This window comes from Fukomys damarensis, unplaced genomic scaffold (genome assembly GCF_012274545.1).
Source record: "Fukomys damarensis isolate Sample0158 unplaced genomic scaffold, DMR_v1.0_HiC HiC_scaffold_30, whole genome shotgun sequence".
Classification (NCBI taxonomy): domain Eukaryota; kingdom Metazoa; phylum Chordata; class Mammalia; order Rodentia; family Bathyergidae; genus Fukomys; species Fukomys damarensis.
The window spans coordinates 23,039,872-23,057,868 of NW_022900942.1; the positions used below are offsets into that span (position 1 = coordinate 23,039,872).

A 17,997-nucleotide genomic window follows, 5' to 3' on the forward strand; every position below is an offset into this window, starting at 1 on the left:
TACATGCCTGTAATCCCAGCACTCGGGGGCTAAGGCAGGAGGAGAATTGCCATGCATTTGAGGCCAGCTGGAACTACATAGTGAGACACTGCTCAGGAAATGGGAGGGGAGGAAAAGAGGTTTGATTTTATAAATACTAGAAATCATCATAGGGCTGTTTTGAAAATCCTGCTATTAAAAATGAAAATTATGAAATAAAATAACAAATAGAAAAAGAATGAAAAAGATGTTCTTCGATCTTTTAGTCCAAATTTCAAATCTAATTTGTTCTTTCAAGGTTTAATGATCTAATGACATCCCCCAACCCACATTAATAACAAGTTATGTTGTAAGAAAAACAAAATTTATTTATAGATAAGGTAGACATCTTAAGCTAGCAGGTAGAAATATATGATTCTGAAAGAAGACCTCATATGTGAATCAAATCCAGTTTTGAACATTTCTTTTGGTTTTATTTAAAAATTTCCACCACGCACCATCATCTATCTATTTTGAAACTTATGCCTGAGAGTCAAAGCCTGACTCCACTCTTCCAAGCACATGAGGTGAAAGACACCAAATAAGGTTTAAGGGCTGGGGATTTAGCTCAGTGGTTCTGCTGCCTACCTCGCAAGCGCAAGGTCCAGAGTTCGATCCCCGGTACCAAAAAAAAAAAAAGTTTAAAACAAACTCCTACTTTAGGAGTTTCTTAATAACAACTAAAACATTAAATCAGAATTTTTATTTATTGTTCATCAATTGAAATTCTCTCACCTGATATGCAATACTCACCGAGCAGGAAGGTCACATATTTGATTATGGCCAATATCCAAAACTTCTAGCTTTCGGCTTTCACATACCCATTCAGGCACATTTTCTAAGTGGTTCCTAAATACAAGAACATAAAATTATTATTTTTAAATTTAAATTTTGCCTCAAATATGGTTCTAAACGCAAAACAATTATAACAAAAGAATAAATGAAACTTTACATAGAATACCAAAATACAATGATATAAGTCAAAAAGGATATGTGCATTCACCTTATTCATTTGCTTTACTAGAAGCACAACAAATTGTGATAGGTAGAAGAAATTAAGAAAAAAGAACAGTTACACCATGTGCATCATCTCTACAGTCAGAAAAAATGAATTCTGCAGTTCCCCTATTACTTTGCTAGAAAGTCCACAGACCCAAGCAAATTTAGGGAGTAATATGTCTTATATTCAGGAAAAATACAGGCATACTTCAAGATAAGTCAAACAGTCAAATGACATAACAGAGCTTTATCTTTAAATTACATTTTTACCCTTAGAGTATTTCCCAATTGAAGTTGTCATCATGAAAACACAGCAATAGATAAATGATAAAAATGAGAAATATCTTTAACATGTAATCAGTGAAAAGGTATACTAACAGCTAAACTCAGAATTGTGGTAACATTTACTTGGTTATTACATGGCAGTGAGATTTACTGGAAACAAATAATTGCAACTAATGGTGACTTTAATTGTTGAATAAACTCACCATACATGTCACACACGGTTATAGCCTTTTCTCTTATTTTGTTAAATATCAAGTAACAAAGAACCTAAAATGTTATGTATATTATGACTAAAATTCTTTCTTTTTTTTTTTCAGTGCTGGAGATTCAACTCGTGTCCTCATATGTAATAGCAAGTGCTCTACCACTGAGTTATATCACCTGACTACAATTATTTATTATATAGGATGCTTGAGACAAGAACTATATCACAACAAAAGGGAAAAGAGATATGAAGATGATAAAATCAGGCATGATCTTAAAATCATGTTTTATGACTTAGCTATCAATTTGTTTTAACCAAAATAGAGAACCAAAAGACATTTTCTACTTACTGTCTATATATACATACTGTTCTGGCTTTGAAACCCTCAAGATTGACAAAATTATTTTATTTTATAGTAGCCAACCCCTAAAATATCTTAGCAAGAGAGTGAAAAATCATCCTTTGTGAAAATAACTTCAACATATAGAAACTATATATGGTAATATGATAAACTATAAATAATAAACTGATTTAGAATCTGTTCTAGGAACTCAAAGAATCTAGTAAACCCTATCATAGATGACAGCTTAGAAGGTGGATGAGGCAGAAATGTTCTAGTGGAGATCTGGGAATCAGAGCTACAAAAAGAATGCTAAGCAACATTTAAGTGGCAGAATTCAGAGACAAGTATGACATGAGTTTCTAATTGAGTCTGATTTAGGACTTTCAGTTGGTACCATATGCCAATTACATTCTATAAATAAAAGATAAATAGATTCATTCTATGGTTGATAGTGATATAAATCTGTGCAAGATATAAATATGAATCCATGTATACAAACACTTGCACTACTCTTACTTAAAAGGTTAAATGATACTCAAGAGTTTTTGGAGGAGGGGAACTTACCCAGATAATGTCTAACTTTAAGTTCATTACATAATATTATTTGATATCTATTTTGTGGGAAATGAAGGAAGAACTACTCAAATAATTTTTAATTAGAATTTTATAATAAAATTATAACAAGATTTTCCAATAGGTAAATCCTGAAATATCTTCACATAATTATGATTCTCTTATTAAAACAGCTAAGCTTATGCACTTTCTTGGACAAAGGCAAAATTACATATATTTTAAGTCACACTGCAGTTGTGATTAGAGTATGGTGACTGTTAACAAATATATCACAATTTACATACATATTGAAAGGGCAAGAGTTGTTATTCTGAGGCAGGCCACTGAACCGCTGAGCTAAATACCCGGCCCTAAGAGTTGTTATTCTGAGAGGCAGACTCCCACATGTTCAGAAATTCTTGGTTATTTCCTTTGAAATTTTCAATAAAATGAGTTTGAATTTTAATGTGTTAAAATTATTAAAATTTAATTTGTATAATTATATGCTGTACATAAAGCCATACCTTTGTGTTATCAGGAAAAATAATAAATAACATACAGTGTAGAAGTGAAACTACATAAAAGATAAGATGGCAAACCTATTAAAAATGAGTTAAGAAAACTGAGTGGATTCAGTGGCTATTTTCTACAAGTTCTTGGCAAAAAGATAAGGTATAAAATTTTAAAAAAGTAAATCTAAAGAAAAACAGTAGGTAATATTTTGGGGAAAAATATAAGGCATGATTAATAAAATTAAAGAGCTACTGGACTTCTAAGTCATAACCCTCAATTCACTAATCTTAAAAGCCCAAACCTGGTATTGAAATTATTTCCCAAAATGACACCTGAATTATTCTTGTATGAAGCACAATGTACCAATGTCTTTTAATAGACAGGTATTATATAGTTTTAGGGAACAAGACCTTTAAATTTCCCTCAAAATCTAGTTAAGAGTGCTTATGTATAGATTCTGACAAAATAATCAAAATGATCTTCTAGTAGAGCCAAGAGTACTCTAAGATATCCTCTTACCTTGAAACATCCATGTAGGACAAATAATTTGGAACTGGGTAAACATCAAGTTGAACAAGTTCTAGGAGAGGAAAAAAAAAATCCACAAAAACTTTACTATCCAAGTGACACAGACAGATTCATTTTGTATGAGGAATAAATGCTGTGCACTATTCCCCATTGTTTCTTTAAAAAGTATAATATACTTTTAAATTTGTAAACTACAAAACAAAAAAAGTAACTTCTAATGTATTATTCCCCATTATTTGCTTAGAAAATAAGATACTTGTAATCTCAGAAACTGTAGTAAAAAAGTGAACTTTTAATTTAATAAATGGGTAAAACAAGTCATTCGTTCTACTTTCCTATTTCCTTTTATTCATTTATGGTGGCTCTCTCCTTGTTATGTATGTCAAACTACAGTTGTAAGATTGAATGAATCTTGCTTTTGCCTCCGTCACTCTACCAAAACAGCCTTCTCTAGAGCCGTAGCGGTGAACCTACAGCATGCATGCCACAGTGTGCTGTTGGTATCACCAAAAGCTCTAAGTTGATATCACTACTCCAGAGGGACAAAAAGGAGATCATTCCTCTACTTAAATCTGCAACCTCTTAAGAACTTTATGACATGTGATATCATTGTCTATTCCACCAAGAGTTTTGCTGCACTTGCAAAGTGATTCACAGGCTTAGCTCCTTATCTAGCTACCTACTCTGGCCCCTACAATCTGTGAAGGGCTTGGAGAATGCCTTGCTGTACTAGTTCTCTTCTCTCTTCCAGTTATCTTAACTTCCATAGTTTCATGCACCCAGTTATGTGCGGATGAGTATCAAATCAACATGTAGCCTTGGCTACAAGTTCTCATTGGCTCACATGAAGCCCATCCCAATAATCTGGATTAACAGAGTAGGGACTCTCATTCTCCGTCAAAGCGTCTGTACACTGCTTTCACATCAGCACACTGAAGGCATTGCTTTGTCATATATCCCTTCTACTTAAGAATCTTTCCTGGTTCTCTATAGTTTACTGTACAAGCCATTATTCCAAAATTCTTTGAATTGCCTGTCTTTTCCCAATAGCTGAACAAGCCACATTGATTTCTTCCTCCTATTTTATATGCCCTTATTTCAATGTTGCAACCCTTTACTGCTCAGCCAAACTAATTACAGTAGAACATGTGTCTATTTAATTTTTGGCTTATTTTTCCAATGAGATGACAGTAAGTATATTTGTAAAAGATCCCTTATCTTTAAAAATGCATGAGCTACACAGTGTGCAAAGCAAGTGGCTGATAAACATTTATATAACTTGTACAATAAATACTTGTTTTTATTCAATTTGCTGATTTCAGGAGACTGAGACTGTCACCTTAGCAAATGCATGCCTATATGATCTTTTCATCTGGGGGCCAGCCATGATTTTTGAATTTCAAGGAAGAGATTTTTTTATATGATTAAGACCTTTTTTTGGGGGGTACCAACTTGCCAGGCAGGTGGTGGAACCACTGAGCCAAACTCCCGGCCCACAACTCTTGTTTTATGGTGTATCTATTTGTTAGTAGAACACGAAAGTGCAAGTTCTGAATGGAGTCCACAATGGACTTTCCTTTCACTCCTGATTACCGTATCATCAAGGCAGTCCAAGAAATAGTTTGTTTTTCCCCTTCATTTGAAACAGAAGAAACAAATCAACAGTGGGAGTAATTTAACTAAATAACATGAAAAAAAATCCAAGTTAGAAACAATAAAATATTCTTTTTTCATTCCCTTAAATATCAAACCAGCATTCTTTATTGTGATTTTTGGTAAAATTTGATACTTATTTTACTAATTAAATGAGGAAAGAAAAAAAAAATCAGTGAAGCAGAGATTACAGCACCAGGTAAATTCTAAGAACTGAAAAAGAACAGCTTTGATGATATATCTATCTACATTACATACCATTAGAAGAGGCATAGAGTGCTTTTAAGAAATAGCCACAAATGTTTAGTGTCACCAACTGATTTCTTTCACAGTGTAGAACTTCAATGTTGTTGAAAATCATAGCATCTAGATCACCAAGTTTATTGTCTCGAAGATCCAGCTGAGTGATATGCTGCAGAAACTCCACTTCATCTGCTGTAAGTTTCCTAAGTATATTCAATCTTGAGGAAAAGGACACAAATAGAGATCATAATTAACTGTAATGCTATAAACAAATGGCAATACCCTAACATGATAGGGTACTGAGAAGGTCTTACTGTACTATAGTTCGATGAGTTCTTTAATTTTAGCATCTGGCTATTTTGAGCTACAATTCCAAGATGTCTTAGCTTTTACAATATATTAAAAAACACAATTTGAGCGACTAAGGCTGGCAGAGGAGTGAGTATTTTGATTCTACAATAATTAATTTCCAGAGGAAAATATGTACTTATTTTCAAAGAACTAGGTTGTGAAAGTACTCATATCATAATAGAAAGAACAAAGGCAACAAAACCCAGGACAACATATTAAGCACATTACAACTACACTGAATATTCAAGGAAGGAGAAAGAAGGTAGATGAGTGGGTGGATGGACAGTCATAAATGATAGAATTAAGGGGTGAATGAAAATAACGAATGCAAGTTGCACAATGAATGACAGCTCCAGAGCTGAGAATACAAAGATTCTCAACTGCCCTAGACCAGGACTTGGATTGTTATTAAATGAAAGAGCAAAGTGCAGAAAGTCTGAAATTTACCATTTAGGATTTACTAAGAAACCATAAAATGAGGAACAAAAATGAAGACGAACAATTCTAGGATGGAACAAATCATCAGGAAAAACTAGCAGAATCTCTAGCTGTGAAAACTAGTTAGCTAACTGACTGATTTTACTGTGAATGAGCTCCCAGAAAACAAGTAGTAGTGGAGACTAGGAAACAATATAACAAAGATAAAGTTAGCTTCAAAAGGAAGAAAATAGATGAAAATCTCAGTTCCCAGTTTGGTAAGCTATGCCTAACTTCTTTAAAAACAAACAACAACAAAAACCCCCTACTTTTTATTATAAGCATGTTAAGTGCTGAAATCATGTACTTGATTAGAAAAGCAATGATATCAAGGATAGTTTAGGAAAAAGCCAAAAGTTTTATGTATGTATTCAATTTCTGCCCATTAACAAAATAAAATTATACAAGTGAATTATTAACTGTAATATTATAAAGCCATAGAAGCACAAGGATGAGTGACAGCACAGAGCTAAGATTCATCAAGATGCAAGCACAGCATATGGCCTCTTCAAATGTCCCCAAGATGATGTTTTTGGATCTTTCTCTTTTTTGTCCTGGGTTGTAAGATTTTAAAAACTGGCCTCTGCCCAGCAATTTGCTTACTTCCAAATGTTCACTAGATTACTAGAATGTGTAACACTGCTTAAAAAAAGAAAAATACATCTCATTTTGAAGACAAAAGACTAGGAATCAAAAAAGTTTTTCCACTTTTTTCCCCAAACTCTACTTTAACTTTGATAATGGTATTACACCTTCATTTGAAACAGCCCCCACCACATACTCACAATGTCATCCATTACTACTAGAAATAATGTGCTGATTTAATGAGACAATAGAAAAATCTATGATGATGGAAAGGAAAGTTAACTTTCCCATTATTTATCTTAAATTATTAACACCAGCAATGGTTCAAAATCAAAAGTTTTTAAGCTCATACAATAACAGACCTATTTAGGATAAACTTTTAAAGATGCAAAATGTGGTTATAATTCCATTCCAATAATATCTTCCATTAATATAGTGTTTTATTTATTTCACAAATATTTACTGAGAAGTTCCCACTTATATAAGAGCACTTTGAAGTATTATGTTCTAGCCTCAGCTGTCTGCTCAACATTACACAGAGCTTTGAGCAAGTCACCAAACATCTCTGAGCCTAATTCTAACCTATGAAATGAAGAAAACACTTTCATTACCCTGAAAAGCAATTAAGAAAATGAAATGAGTAATATATGTACCAGTACTTTGTAAACTGTGCAGGGCTTTAATAGTGATGACTGATGACAACCTATGGCTTCATGGCAATAACAAGGGATGACTAAAATGAGATGTTTCTCAAAGGATTTCTATAATGTACTGAGGAGAATTAGTTATATTTTATAGTATCCAATATAAAAATGACAAGCACTGATAAATACCATAAAAATGAATGAAATACAGAGAACAGTCACAAAGGCTGTTATGGAAAAGGAAGCATCTCAATCCTAAGGGTAGGAAAATCTAACAGATGCAAACAGAAGAAAAGTAGTCCACATGAAGCAGGAGAGTAGTGCCTGAATTGAAGAGAATGGTGCATTTCATGCCTGAGTGCAAGGTATGTGGGAACAGAGGTAATATGGCCAGAAAGGTCTATCAGTCAGGCAATATTTATCAATGATTGTACCTAAGTGCAAACACTGACGGCACTAAGGATAAATAAGAATAGTGCTCTATTTCCTAAACTTCCAATGCATCAGACAGGTGTATAGTCCTCCTGCACATGACCAGTACACAGCTTGGACCACATGCAACTTGCCATGCAACTCTGACAACACATAAAGTAATCAGTTCTCTGATGGTGAGTCTATAATAAAGCACTAGAAAATTATTGCAACGTCCAATCACCATACATTTCTAAAATATCAGTCTCAATTTCTATACACATCTCATTATAGAAGGTAGTAAATAATTGACTTGCTGTTCCAGGATGCAGGGTCACACTTGAGAAGTTCTGAGTTATATGGCTTCAAATGAGTTGCATGCTAGCAAGCTGAAGCCAGAGAGGAAAGCGTGAATACTGTGAACAAGAGAATTGAAGGCTGTGAGCAAGACTGCTTACAAGAGAGGCTGTGCAAAGGAAGCAGATGATTCAGTGAGGGGACAACAGTAGCAGTAAGAAGAAAAACAGATGAAAGAGAAATTGATATAAAAGAACTGATAGAAGACTCTAAATAGAGCCAAAAGTTTTGTGTCTGGATAGGCAGTGAGGTAGTGTTGCTAATAGCAAAAACAGGAATACAGAGGATTGAGGAAAGAAAGAAATTGGGCCTCTGTTTCACGTGTATTAGGTTAGTTTATTAATACAACAAAATAAGGAGAAATTATCTTCCTGGAAACCAAGAAGGATCAGGGGAAAAATTGAGGAATGATTAAAAGAGATGAGAGGTCAAAGATGGAGCCTGAGAATACATACAACCACCAAGACAGAAAATATGGATAGAAAAAGAAGTGACTGAAGAGCGAAAACTGGGTAGCAGCTGAACTGGGGGAGGGAGAGATTAATGATGCCACTGAAACAATGAGATTCAAAGACTGTTAATGCAAGGAAAAATAAGATTAAAAGAAAAATGATCACTTTTAATCTGCTATAATATTTCACTTGAAGAAAGAACCTATATCAACAAAACCAGCCCTTCATTCAAAGAAACTAAGTAAAACGCCTCTTAAATTATTCCACTAGCTTCAATTTAAAGTAGTAAGGCAGAGCTGTAAACAAATCTGAAAAGATTTTTAAGAAAAGTAGTTATCTCTCACATTCATGTAACATTCAGACAGTGTCCAATGTCAATTCTGGTATTTAAATATCCTGTATCTGATGTCCTTTAAAAGACTCAAGTTTGAACTAGAAATCTGAAGAATTTATAAGTCTTCTTCATAAGAAATGTGACTTCTAGACACATTACATTGATCTTACTTGTAAGTTAATTCAGATCAAGAAAAAAATGATGGCTTCTTATACGTACTAGGTAACTTAGAAATCGCCTCATGCTTATTCCTTGAGGTCAGTGCAACCCATCATCTTTGAATAAAAAGGGCCTAGATTTTGGAATATGAGGATTTTCAAAATCCAAATGACTCAGAGGCAAATAATATTAACAAGACAACGTGTTTCATTCCAGATACTGCCTCATTTCAGTAAGTTTTCAAAGTCAGATAAATTTGAACCATCTCTATTTCTTAATTTAAGATTTCTAGATCTGCAAACTGCTCACACTTTGCTAGGTAGGACAGGCTTAATACTTTCAGTCTGAGGAAAGATGAAGTCAAGAAATTCTTTGCGGGACTGGAATATAACACTGAACCACAATAAACGAAAACAAACAAAGGAGGAGGGAGGGAGGGAAGGACGGAAGGAAGAACAAGAAAAAAGGTGAAAATAGAAGGGAAAAGTGGAAACAAAGCTTTTGTACATAAGGAGGGGAGGGGGTGAAAGGGAAAGGGAGAAATGGCATTAAATTTATTTTTAAAAAAAGAAAGGGGAGCAAAGCATGTGACTACTTTATGCTGCTGCAACTGGATGAGCCTGAGTAAGGGTTAGAGGAATGTGAGAACTAAAGCAAGGATAGATCCATCTTTAACAAAGAAAGGATGTAAAGATGCTAAGAACGAGTGGGGAGAAGACCTCAGTTAGGCAATAATGTCAGAATATAATGCTTGCTGGGAGTGCTAGCCAATTTAACTCAATTCTCTCCATAAGTATAGGAATTAGTTTGTTATTAACTGTAATTTACAGACAAGAACAAAGGCACAGAGATTAACCTAGTGTTAATAGTGATTCATACTTAGCGATCCATTTTTCAAATGCCTATAACAATGGAACATAATATAAATTTTCCTTTCAAATTCTTGTTCCTTAAATTTTTCTAGGAAAACATATATGAATCTCATGTAAAATTTCAAAAAAGTCTTCAGCATAAACAGCTAAAGATTTAACTTGGCTAGTATATGGTCATTACCCTGGATAACGGGGAAGGGATAATTTGTTGAAAAAGTATCAAATCAGGCAAGGTAGCATTGAGAATTAACCCCTGTATGCTGCTTTTCAAGAACTCAAGCCCCCAGTAGGCACTTATTTTTTCTTAAAAGGGATTTTAAAAAGTTTCCTCCTCATACACTGGTCTCTAAGCATTAGAAAACTAAACCTTACATAGGAAAGGATGGATGCTGAGCTGAGCATCAATCATGTAGCAAGGATTGTCCAGAGAGAGTTTACTGTGATCAGCATTCAAAATATAAGTTCTCTGTTCTTGCAGTGTGTGAAAGCAGAGGCTATAGCCAAACTTCAATCTGAGAAAATTAATGGATTTAAATTTTTTGTAAAGAATGCTAAAGTCAGAGCACCTTGGATGAAGAGAAAGGAAATTAAAGAAGTAAAATAAATATATTTTATTTAATGGATAAATTTATTAAGCAAGCCCAGGAAAGAAAATAATTTCAGAAAAGGGAGATGCTCAATGATGTAAAATGTCTAAGATAAGTTGCAGTTATGAAGGACTAAGAGAAAAATTTCCACTTGCTCTCAATATCCCTTACATTTGCTGTAAAAATCTGACTCAATGGTCCTATTTATGCATACTAAAATAAAAACATCAAATTTTCAAAGTTACAAGAATTTTTTAAAACAAGTTTCACATGTTTTAAAGAAGCAAATTCTACTATTAATTATTATTCTTCTCTCTAGGCAGAAATAGAAAAATATGTCCCAGTTTAACCAGTCTATATACTTTGGCTAATCTCACCAAGAAGGCTACAACCCATTCCACAAATAGGAGCCAAACATTCAAATGGGATATACTTCTCAAAAATAGTTACCTTAGGTCCACATGTTTAATGTGAGGCATTCTTCTTAAAGACTGCAGCCTAAGGGTCTCCATACAGTTTCCAGACATACAAAGTTTATCCACAGCAGTTAATTTTTCCAACACCTCTGGAATGTCAGTGAATTCATTGAATGAAAGTCCAAGATAACTGAGCTGGTGCATGTTCTCCAACTCAGCAGGAAGGGACTGGAGAAAGTTTCCATCCAACAAAAATGTCTGCAAACTTTTAAAGAAAACATAAGAATTATGAAGACAAGTATACTTTTTACATCTTCATTATCAATATACCAGTTGATAATAAAGTCAATAAAGATTGTATAACTAGATTATATACCATTCTTTAAAAATGCATAAGGACAGGGACTAAGGCAATAGGTGAGGGAAAAAATCAGAGATCAACATTTTATGCTTTAGTTAAAAATGGAAAATAATGACCAATTTTCACAACCAAGTAGGTATAAATGGAAAAAGATCTAATCTGTGGTGTGAAGTAGCCCAAATTTCAACTTCCTTGTTATTTCTTAAAATTAATTTGTAAGTTATTAAATTCAAAATTCAGAAAAAATAAGAAAATAACCCCGTCCTCCATGTTTAGTTGCACTCATCCACAGGGATCTTCCATTCTACCCAGGATATTTCCATTTTAAAAGGATTCTCAAGAGTCTGAACACTAACAAATGAACTCTACATAAAGCTTGAGCTCTAGATCTGTGTCCAAGACTTACTTAACCAACATAATAGGTTAACTAATCTCACATACTAGAACCCAATGCAGATTCCTCAGTGAGGTTTAATGTACGCACTTGTGCATAGCCCCCACAGCAGCTGGGACTGCTCGCAGAGCATTGCAGGACAAGTTCAGCTCTGTCAGGGTCGGAATACTGCAGACTGCTAATGGGAAGTCCCCTAGATGATTATTGGAAAGGTTAAGACTCTTCAACTTGGTGAACCTATTACAGTAACACAAAAGAAAAAAAAAGACAAATGTCACAGGTGTATAACATCACATAGTAAAAGCACAATTACCGAGATAATATAGTCCAACTTCCAAATACAACTGGAACAACAACAGAGCACTCAAGAGTTTAAGGGAGCAGCAGAGCTAGAATGTACAACTGACTCTAAAAAATTGTTTCATCTAAAATGTAAACCTTATATTTAGAAATAAACTTGTTTATAATAAAGTTAAATATTTGAGGAAGTGAGTTGTGCAAAGTAGTTTTTTCAGCTATGACTCAGCTTGCATAATCAACACCCAAGTAAATGATCTTGGTGAAGGAAAACAAAGAACAGGCAGAACTGGTAAGCTGTCGGATCTCTTAAGGATTCTATTATTTCAGACAGGTCAAAAACTTCTGCTTCTGTTTTCTTAAGTCCAAAACCAAATGAGAAATGATGTTCTCCAAGGTAGCCAGGGCTTTGTATTTCCAAATCGAAGAGCCAATTACTACCATTCCTGGACCTCAGGTACAGCAACTGATACTGCTGCCCTTCTTGAAAAGTTCTCATTTCAAGGTAGCAACATTTTCCTCACATGGCCTCTTCCTAGTTCACCCTAGTCGGCATCTTCTTCCTCTCCTTTTCCCAACCCAAAGTACTTCTTACACATTCTTTGTTAGTTTCCTTCTCACTCTATATTGTTTTCCAAGGAAATTTCACCGCTATGTGAACAACTCAATGATATCACATGCTATTTCCTCTCCTGTCACCCTACATTTTCCTGTCAAAAACTGAACTTGCTCTCTTCATCCCATCCCAGTATTCCCTTTCCTGGTTATTTTTGTTAATGGCTCCTTCATTTTCTCAGTTGCCTAAGCAAGTAAAGAAACTGCAGAAGCTATATTTACCTTATACTTCTCTGTTAATTCTTACATTTGGCCCACTGTCGATCTCTACACTATTGCTATATGAGATGAGAATCAGATTGGTTATTGCATTATGCTAATTTCTTTAAAAACTGCCCAAGCCTAATATTAGATAAGTATGTATGTATACACATACATCTTAAAACTAGACCCAAGCCGGATGTGGTGGCACACGCCTGTAATTCTAGCACTTGGGAGGCTGAAGCAGGAGGATCGCTGTGAGTTCGAGACCAGCCTGGGACATAGTGAGTACTAGACCCAAGCCGGATGTGGTGGCACACGCCTGTAATTCTAGCACTTGGGAGGCTGAAGCAGGAGGATCGCTGTGAGTTCGAGACCAGCCTGGGCTACATAGTGAGTTCCAGATCAGTCTCAACTACATAGTGAGACCCTGTCTCAAAAAACAAAACAAAACAAAAAAAACCAATCAAACAAAAGTAGATCCAATTCAACCCCATCAGCATTTTAAAGAAATTATCATGTGTACTATTTAATATTTTACAATGTTAAACTTTAACCTAAAAAGATAAGTAAAAGTATAGGCTACACAGTAAGCTCACAAAGCACTTATATGAGAAGTTCAAAGTGTTACTTTTGTCCTTTATATCTTTATTTACAATAGCTGTTTTCTTCTATGGGTTAGTATAGACTTAACAGTATTTCAAAATTTTTAAAAGTGAATTACTGCAAAACCTGAATGACTTTAAGTCGGTTTTCTATTTTATACTTTGATCCATTAGAATATCTAAAATAAACATGCTTATCCTCTATTCTGATTATCTACGATTTATAAAATACAATCTAGAATTACAGGATTTTTTCTTTGTCCAGTGGTTCTCAAGGCATTCTTGGGAGACCCTCTGAGAAAATCCCCAAGGTCAAAACTTTTCATAAGCCAGCCGTGGTGGTACATGCCTATAATCCCAGCACTTGGGAGGCTGAGGCAGGAGGATTTCTGCAAGTTCCAGGTCAGCCTGGGCTACATAGTGTCTTCAAGGCTATCCTGAACTACATGAGACCCTGTCTCAAAAAACAAAACAAAACAGCAAAAACTTATTTCATGACAATACTAAGATCTCATTTGATTTTTGTCATCTTCATTTTCTCTCAGGTGTTCAGTAGGATTTCTAGGTGATGCATATTCTTGCAATAGCACATATGATTGAATGCATAAAGACACAAAACTCCACCCAGATAGTAAAGTATAAAATAATGACATTCTTCTCACTGTTTTGTAAGTTATTTTATAATAACAATGTTATTTTAACATTGTTTAAATGAGCTACTATATATTAAAAATAGTTCAGGTTAAATTCTAATTCAGTAAAATATAAACATATTTGATCCACATAAGTACAAACTGCTTGCGCGTCTCAGTTTCTGAGAGGGTAAACAAGTCCTGAAATAGGATTGCCAAATAAAATATAGGCTATCCAGTTCAATGGTGAATTTCAGAAATATTTTTTAATCATGAGTATGTTCCAAATATTATACTAACAGTTTTGTTCATTATCTGAAATTAAAATTTATTTTTTTTAATTTTTATTGAGTTTATTGGTACTTTCTAGGTATACAGTACAGTTCCATTCATTACTGGGATCTTGTACCTCTACATGACAGGTCTTGGTTCTCATTTTTTCCCCTTGTCCCTGCCCTCCCTTCACCCCCTCCTCCCCTCCCCATTTACAAAAACACTTTATTTCCATTTTTTCAGTTTCTCATATTTTTTTCCTCTCCCTTATTACCTTTCCCCCACCCTTCCCACTTTCCCTACACCTTTAGCCCTTTACTTCCTATTTCACATTATTAATTATCTCATTAGGATCTTGTGTACTATTATAGTTTATCACACCAGAGAAACTATTTGGCATGAAATTCAAATTTAAATAGCACTTGCTTCATCACCCTCTCCCCTCTTGCAAATGTGGCAACTCTACTTGGGATACAACACTTGTCCTAGTCACTGCAGATTAAACTGCTATTCTCTCCCGAGTACCTCCCTTTAGAGATAATTTTCTTCATTTGCTAGAGTAGTCCACAATTTTAAAATCTGCATGCTATTAAGTCTAACTTTTTAAAGGCTAGGAAGAAAAAGATCCACTAGATATTATACAACCCAATACAATACACAGACTCTTCAGAAAGAGGGGAACAGGAGAATTTCAGTCAGTAATTACCAAAGACAGGAAACAGAAGCACTGGCTTTTGGAGAAGCATTGGTTAATAATGGAACAGAGTGGGATATAACTCATTTATGCAGAAAATTTTAGTAGGACTCTATTACTGCTGAGTATAAACAAAAACAAAGTAAGTTGCAAAGTAAGCCACAGTTGAAAAGCTTAAATGAAAGCTGAGTGAAAATGCCTCTTAACAAGTAACCCCCATTCATTTTATGTGTGCATCTACCATATTTTGAAATGGCTACCAATTCTAAATATAAAGAGTTGCAATTATTTTTCTCATCAACTCAATGACAAAACACTGCTGGACTTATGAAAAGAGGATGACCCTCAAACTTGGGCCAAGCACTCCCTAGAGAAAAGTGTGTCAGGTCCCTTCCCCTGTAGCTTCAAGAACCAAAAAACAAACAAACAAACAAAAAGCCACACACACACACACACACACACACACACACACACACACACACACGCCTCAGGGGGAATCCTGAGCACTTGCAATGAGAATATCCCAAACTGAAATGTTCTCCTAGTTTTTGAAACAGCATTGCTCTGTGTAAGTTCAAGCTGGCCTTGAACTCACTAGATAGCCCAGGCTAGCCTCAAACTTGCAGTGATCGTCCTGCCTCAGCCTCCCCAGTATTGAGATTACAGGCATGTGCTGCCATAACCAGCTAGGTTTAATATCCCTTATCCAGTTGATTTTGGAGCTTTTTACATTTTGGAATATCTGAACAGACTTACCAATTGAACATGCTTAATCCAAAATACCAAAATCCAAACCTGCTGGAGCATCATGTTAGCACAAAAAATTTCAGATTTTAAAGCATATCAGATCTTGGATTTTCAACATTTAGGGATGTTTCAAATTCTTAGTACCAAAAAAAAAAGTATGTAAACTATCTCATTAAGTTTTTAGAAGTAATAATTTTGATAAGATTAAATGAAATAGTATTAATTTCACTATTTATTTTTACCTTTTTAGCATGAATAGCAAAAAGTTTAAAGTTATATATGGGATATTTCCATTGGAGAAATGCTTTCTCCATATGAAGAATAAGCAGGATCCTAGAATTCACTACCCAAATGACACTAACCCTGTTCCCAGTTTGTGTGGCCCATCTCTGGGTCCACTTTCCCACCTACATGTGCATCCACAGGCCTGAGGGTTCACACAGCTTGGGTGTGTGGACTACAGTGCTCATACCCCTGCAGGGTGGGAATGGAACTGTATTGTTTCAGTTCTGTCTTTATATTCACTCACAGATATTTCCTCACAGCTGTTCAATACAGGTAAGAAAGGAGAATCAGAGTATCACATAATTTAAGATTAATAAAATCTATTGTAATAATGAATATAACAACTGTATTAGTTTAGTAATAGGGATGACTCTACTTGATGGCTTCAAAGAGAAAAAGGACAAGAAAAACCTATGGGTCTTACTGTTTCTTAAAGCATTTTTAGTATATGTATGATATTATATATATTTCTTAGTGTGTACTACTATAGTGTATATTTATGTACACAGTGTCAAGGATGAAGAAAGTTATTTAAAGTAGATGCTGTGATATCAGTGTATGTTTCTTGCAAAACTCCTATGCTGAAACTTAATCCCCAATGTGACAGTATTAAGAGGTGGGCCACTCTATGAATAGAATCAGAGTTCTTATAAAAAATTGAAGGGAGCTGCCTTGTCCTCTCATCATGTAGGGACACAAGGAAAGAATGCCTTCTTTGAAGTACAGCCTTCACCAAACACCTAATCTGCCGGCACCTTGATCTTTTCTCCATTTATTAAATACAGTATTGTGAATTTCTATGCTTATAAATTATCTACAGAGGTATTTTATTAGCACAGTTCAAGTGGCCTAAGTCAGTGGATATGTTTATATGTCATGGGTTATTAAAAATCTGGAATGCAAGGGGCCTCTAAAGTCACTGTCTATTTTGCAAGCTCACAAATAAAGAAACAAGACTGACAGAAATTGTGATACTGCATACAGTCTTGACTCTGCTGTCTTTTAACCTCATTGTACTTCTCATCTTTCCTCTTCCTTTTTTATTACCCCTCATCTTTCCTCTTCCTCTCTTATTACCCCTTATAGGAATTTAATATTGACCCTCTCACTAATAAATGTAAGCCACAGGTCAAAAGACTAGCCTGAGCAGTAGAGGAAAAGTACTATCTTTTCACTCTCATTTTCTCCTGCCAAAGGTGGCATTATGGTCAGCAACTGTGACAGTGAAAATTTTAAGCAGCACTGTATATTTTATCCAAACCATTTCTAGCATGGCCCAATGCTTCCAAACTACTTAGCAATCAGAAAAGACTGACTTCACTTTCCAGAGCAAGCAGCCTGCTTTAAGAAAGAAGTATATAACTCACACCCATTTGTTCTACAATAGAGCTTAGAAGAAATCAAGCTAACATTTATGCAGTCTAATAAAGAAGTTTTAATTATTAAAATTAAGTTATATAACACACCATTAATAGTGTTACATTTTACAAATGACAAGGACAATGGGTGAGTCTGGACTCAGGTGTGACTTAGTCTAAAGTCCTGAGGCACACTTTTATTTTTTAATATTGGCACAGTGTATACTGCCTGGATGCACTCAATAACCTATGCAGACAGAGACTATAACTGTATTTGGATTATAAGCAAGCCGTGAAGTCTTTAAACCTATGTTTCCTGAGATCCATTAACAAAATGTATGATTATTTGCCAGGGTGGAGTTTTAAAAATAACGGAGGTCAAAAGTGGAGACAAGGCATAAAATGGTAGAACAGAATTATCTACCATCTGTGCATAACTAATGGCATTTCTACAATTTTCATCTCATACTCTACATTATAAAACACAGCACTATATCTAGTCAAGAAATGTGCTAAAGTATCTAGGGGTGTAGTCTATTATTGTTCTTGCG

General features: G+C 34.8%; 1 protein-coding gene across 1 annotated transcript in view; it reads right to left on the reverse strand.

Annotated features, from left to right (window-relative positions):
• The window catches only part of Phlpp1 (PH domain and leucine rich repeat protein phosphatase 1), a gene marked incomplete at its 5' end in the record, with an annotated part of 207,033 nt that overhangs the window by 57,688 nt on the left and 131,348 nt on the right, over positions 1 to 17,997 (reverse strand). The window contains 5 exons of the mRNA XM_010644887.2: positions 772 to 867; positions 3,435 to 3,495; positions 5,355 to 5,557; positions 11,019 to 11,249; positions 11,830 to 11,976. Of these exons, the coding sequence (XP_010643189.1) occupies positions 772 to 867; positions 3,435 to 3,495; positions 5,355 to 5,557; positions 11,019 to 11,249; positions 11,830 to 11,976 (738 nt within the window). The remainder of the gene's footprint in view (positions 1 to 771; positions 868 to 3,434; positions 3,496 to 5,354; positions 5,558 to 11,018; positions 11,250 to 11,829; positions 11,977 to 17,997) is intronic.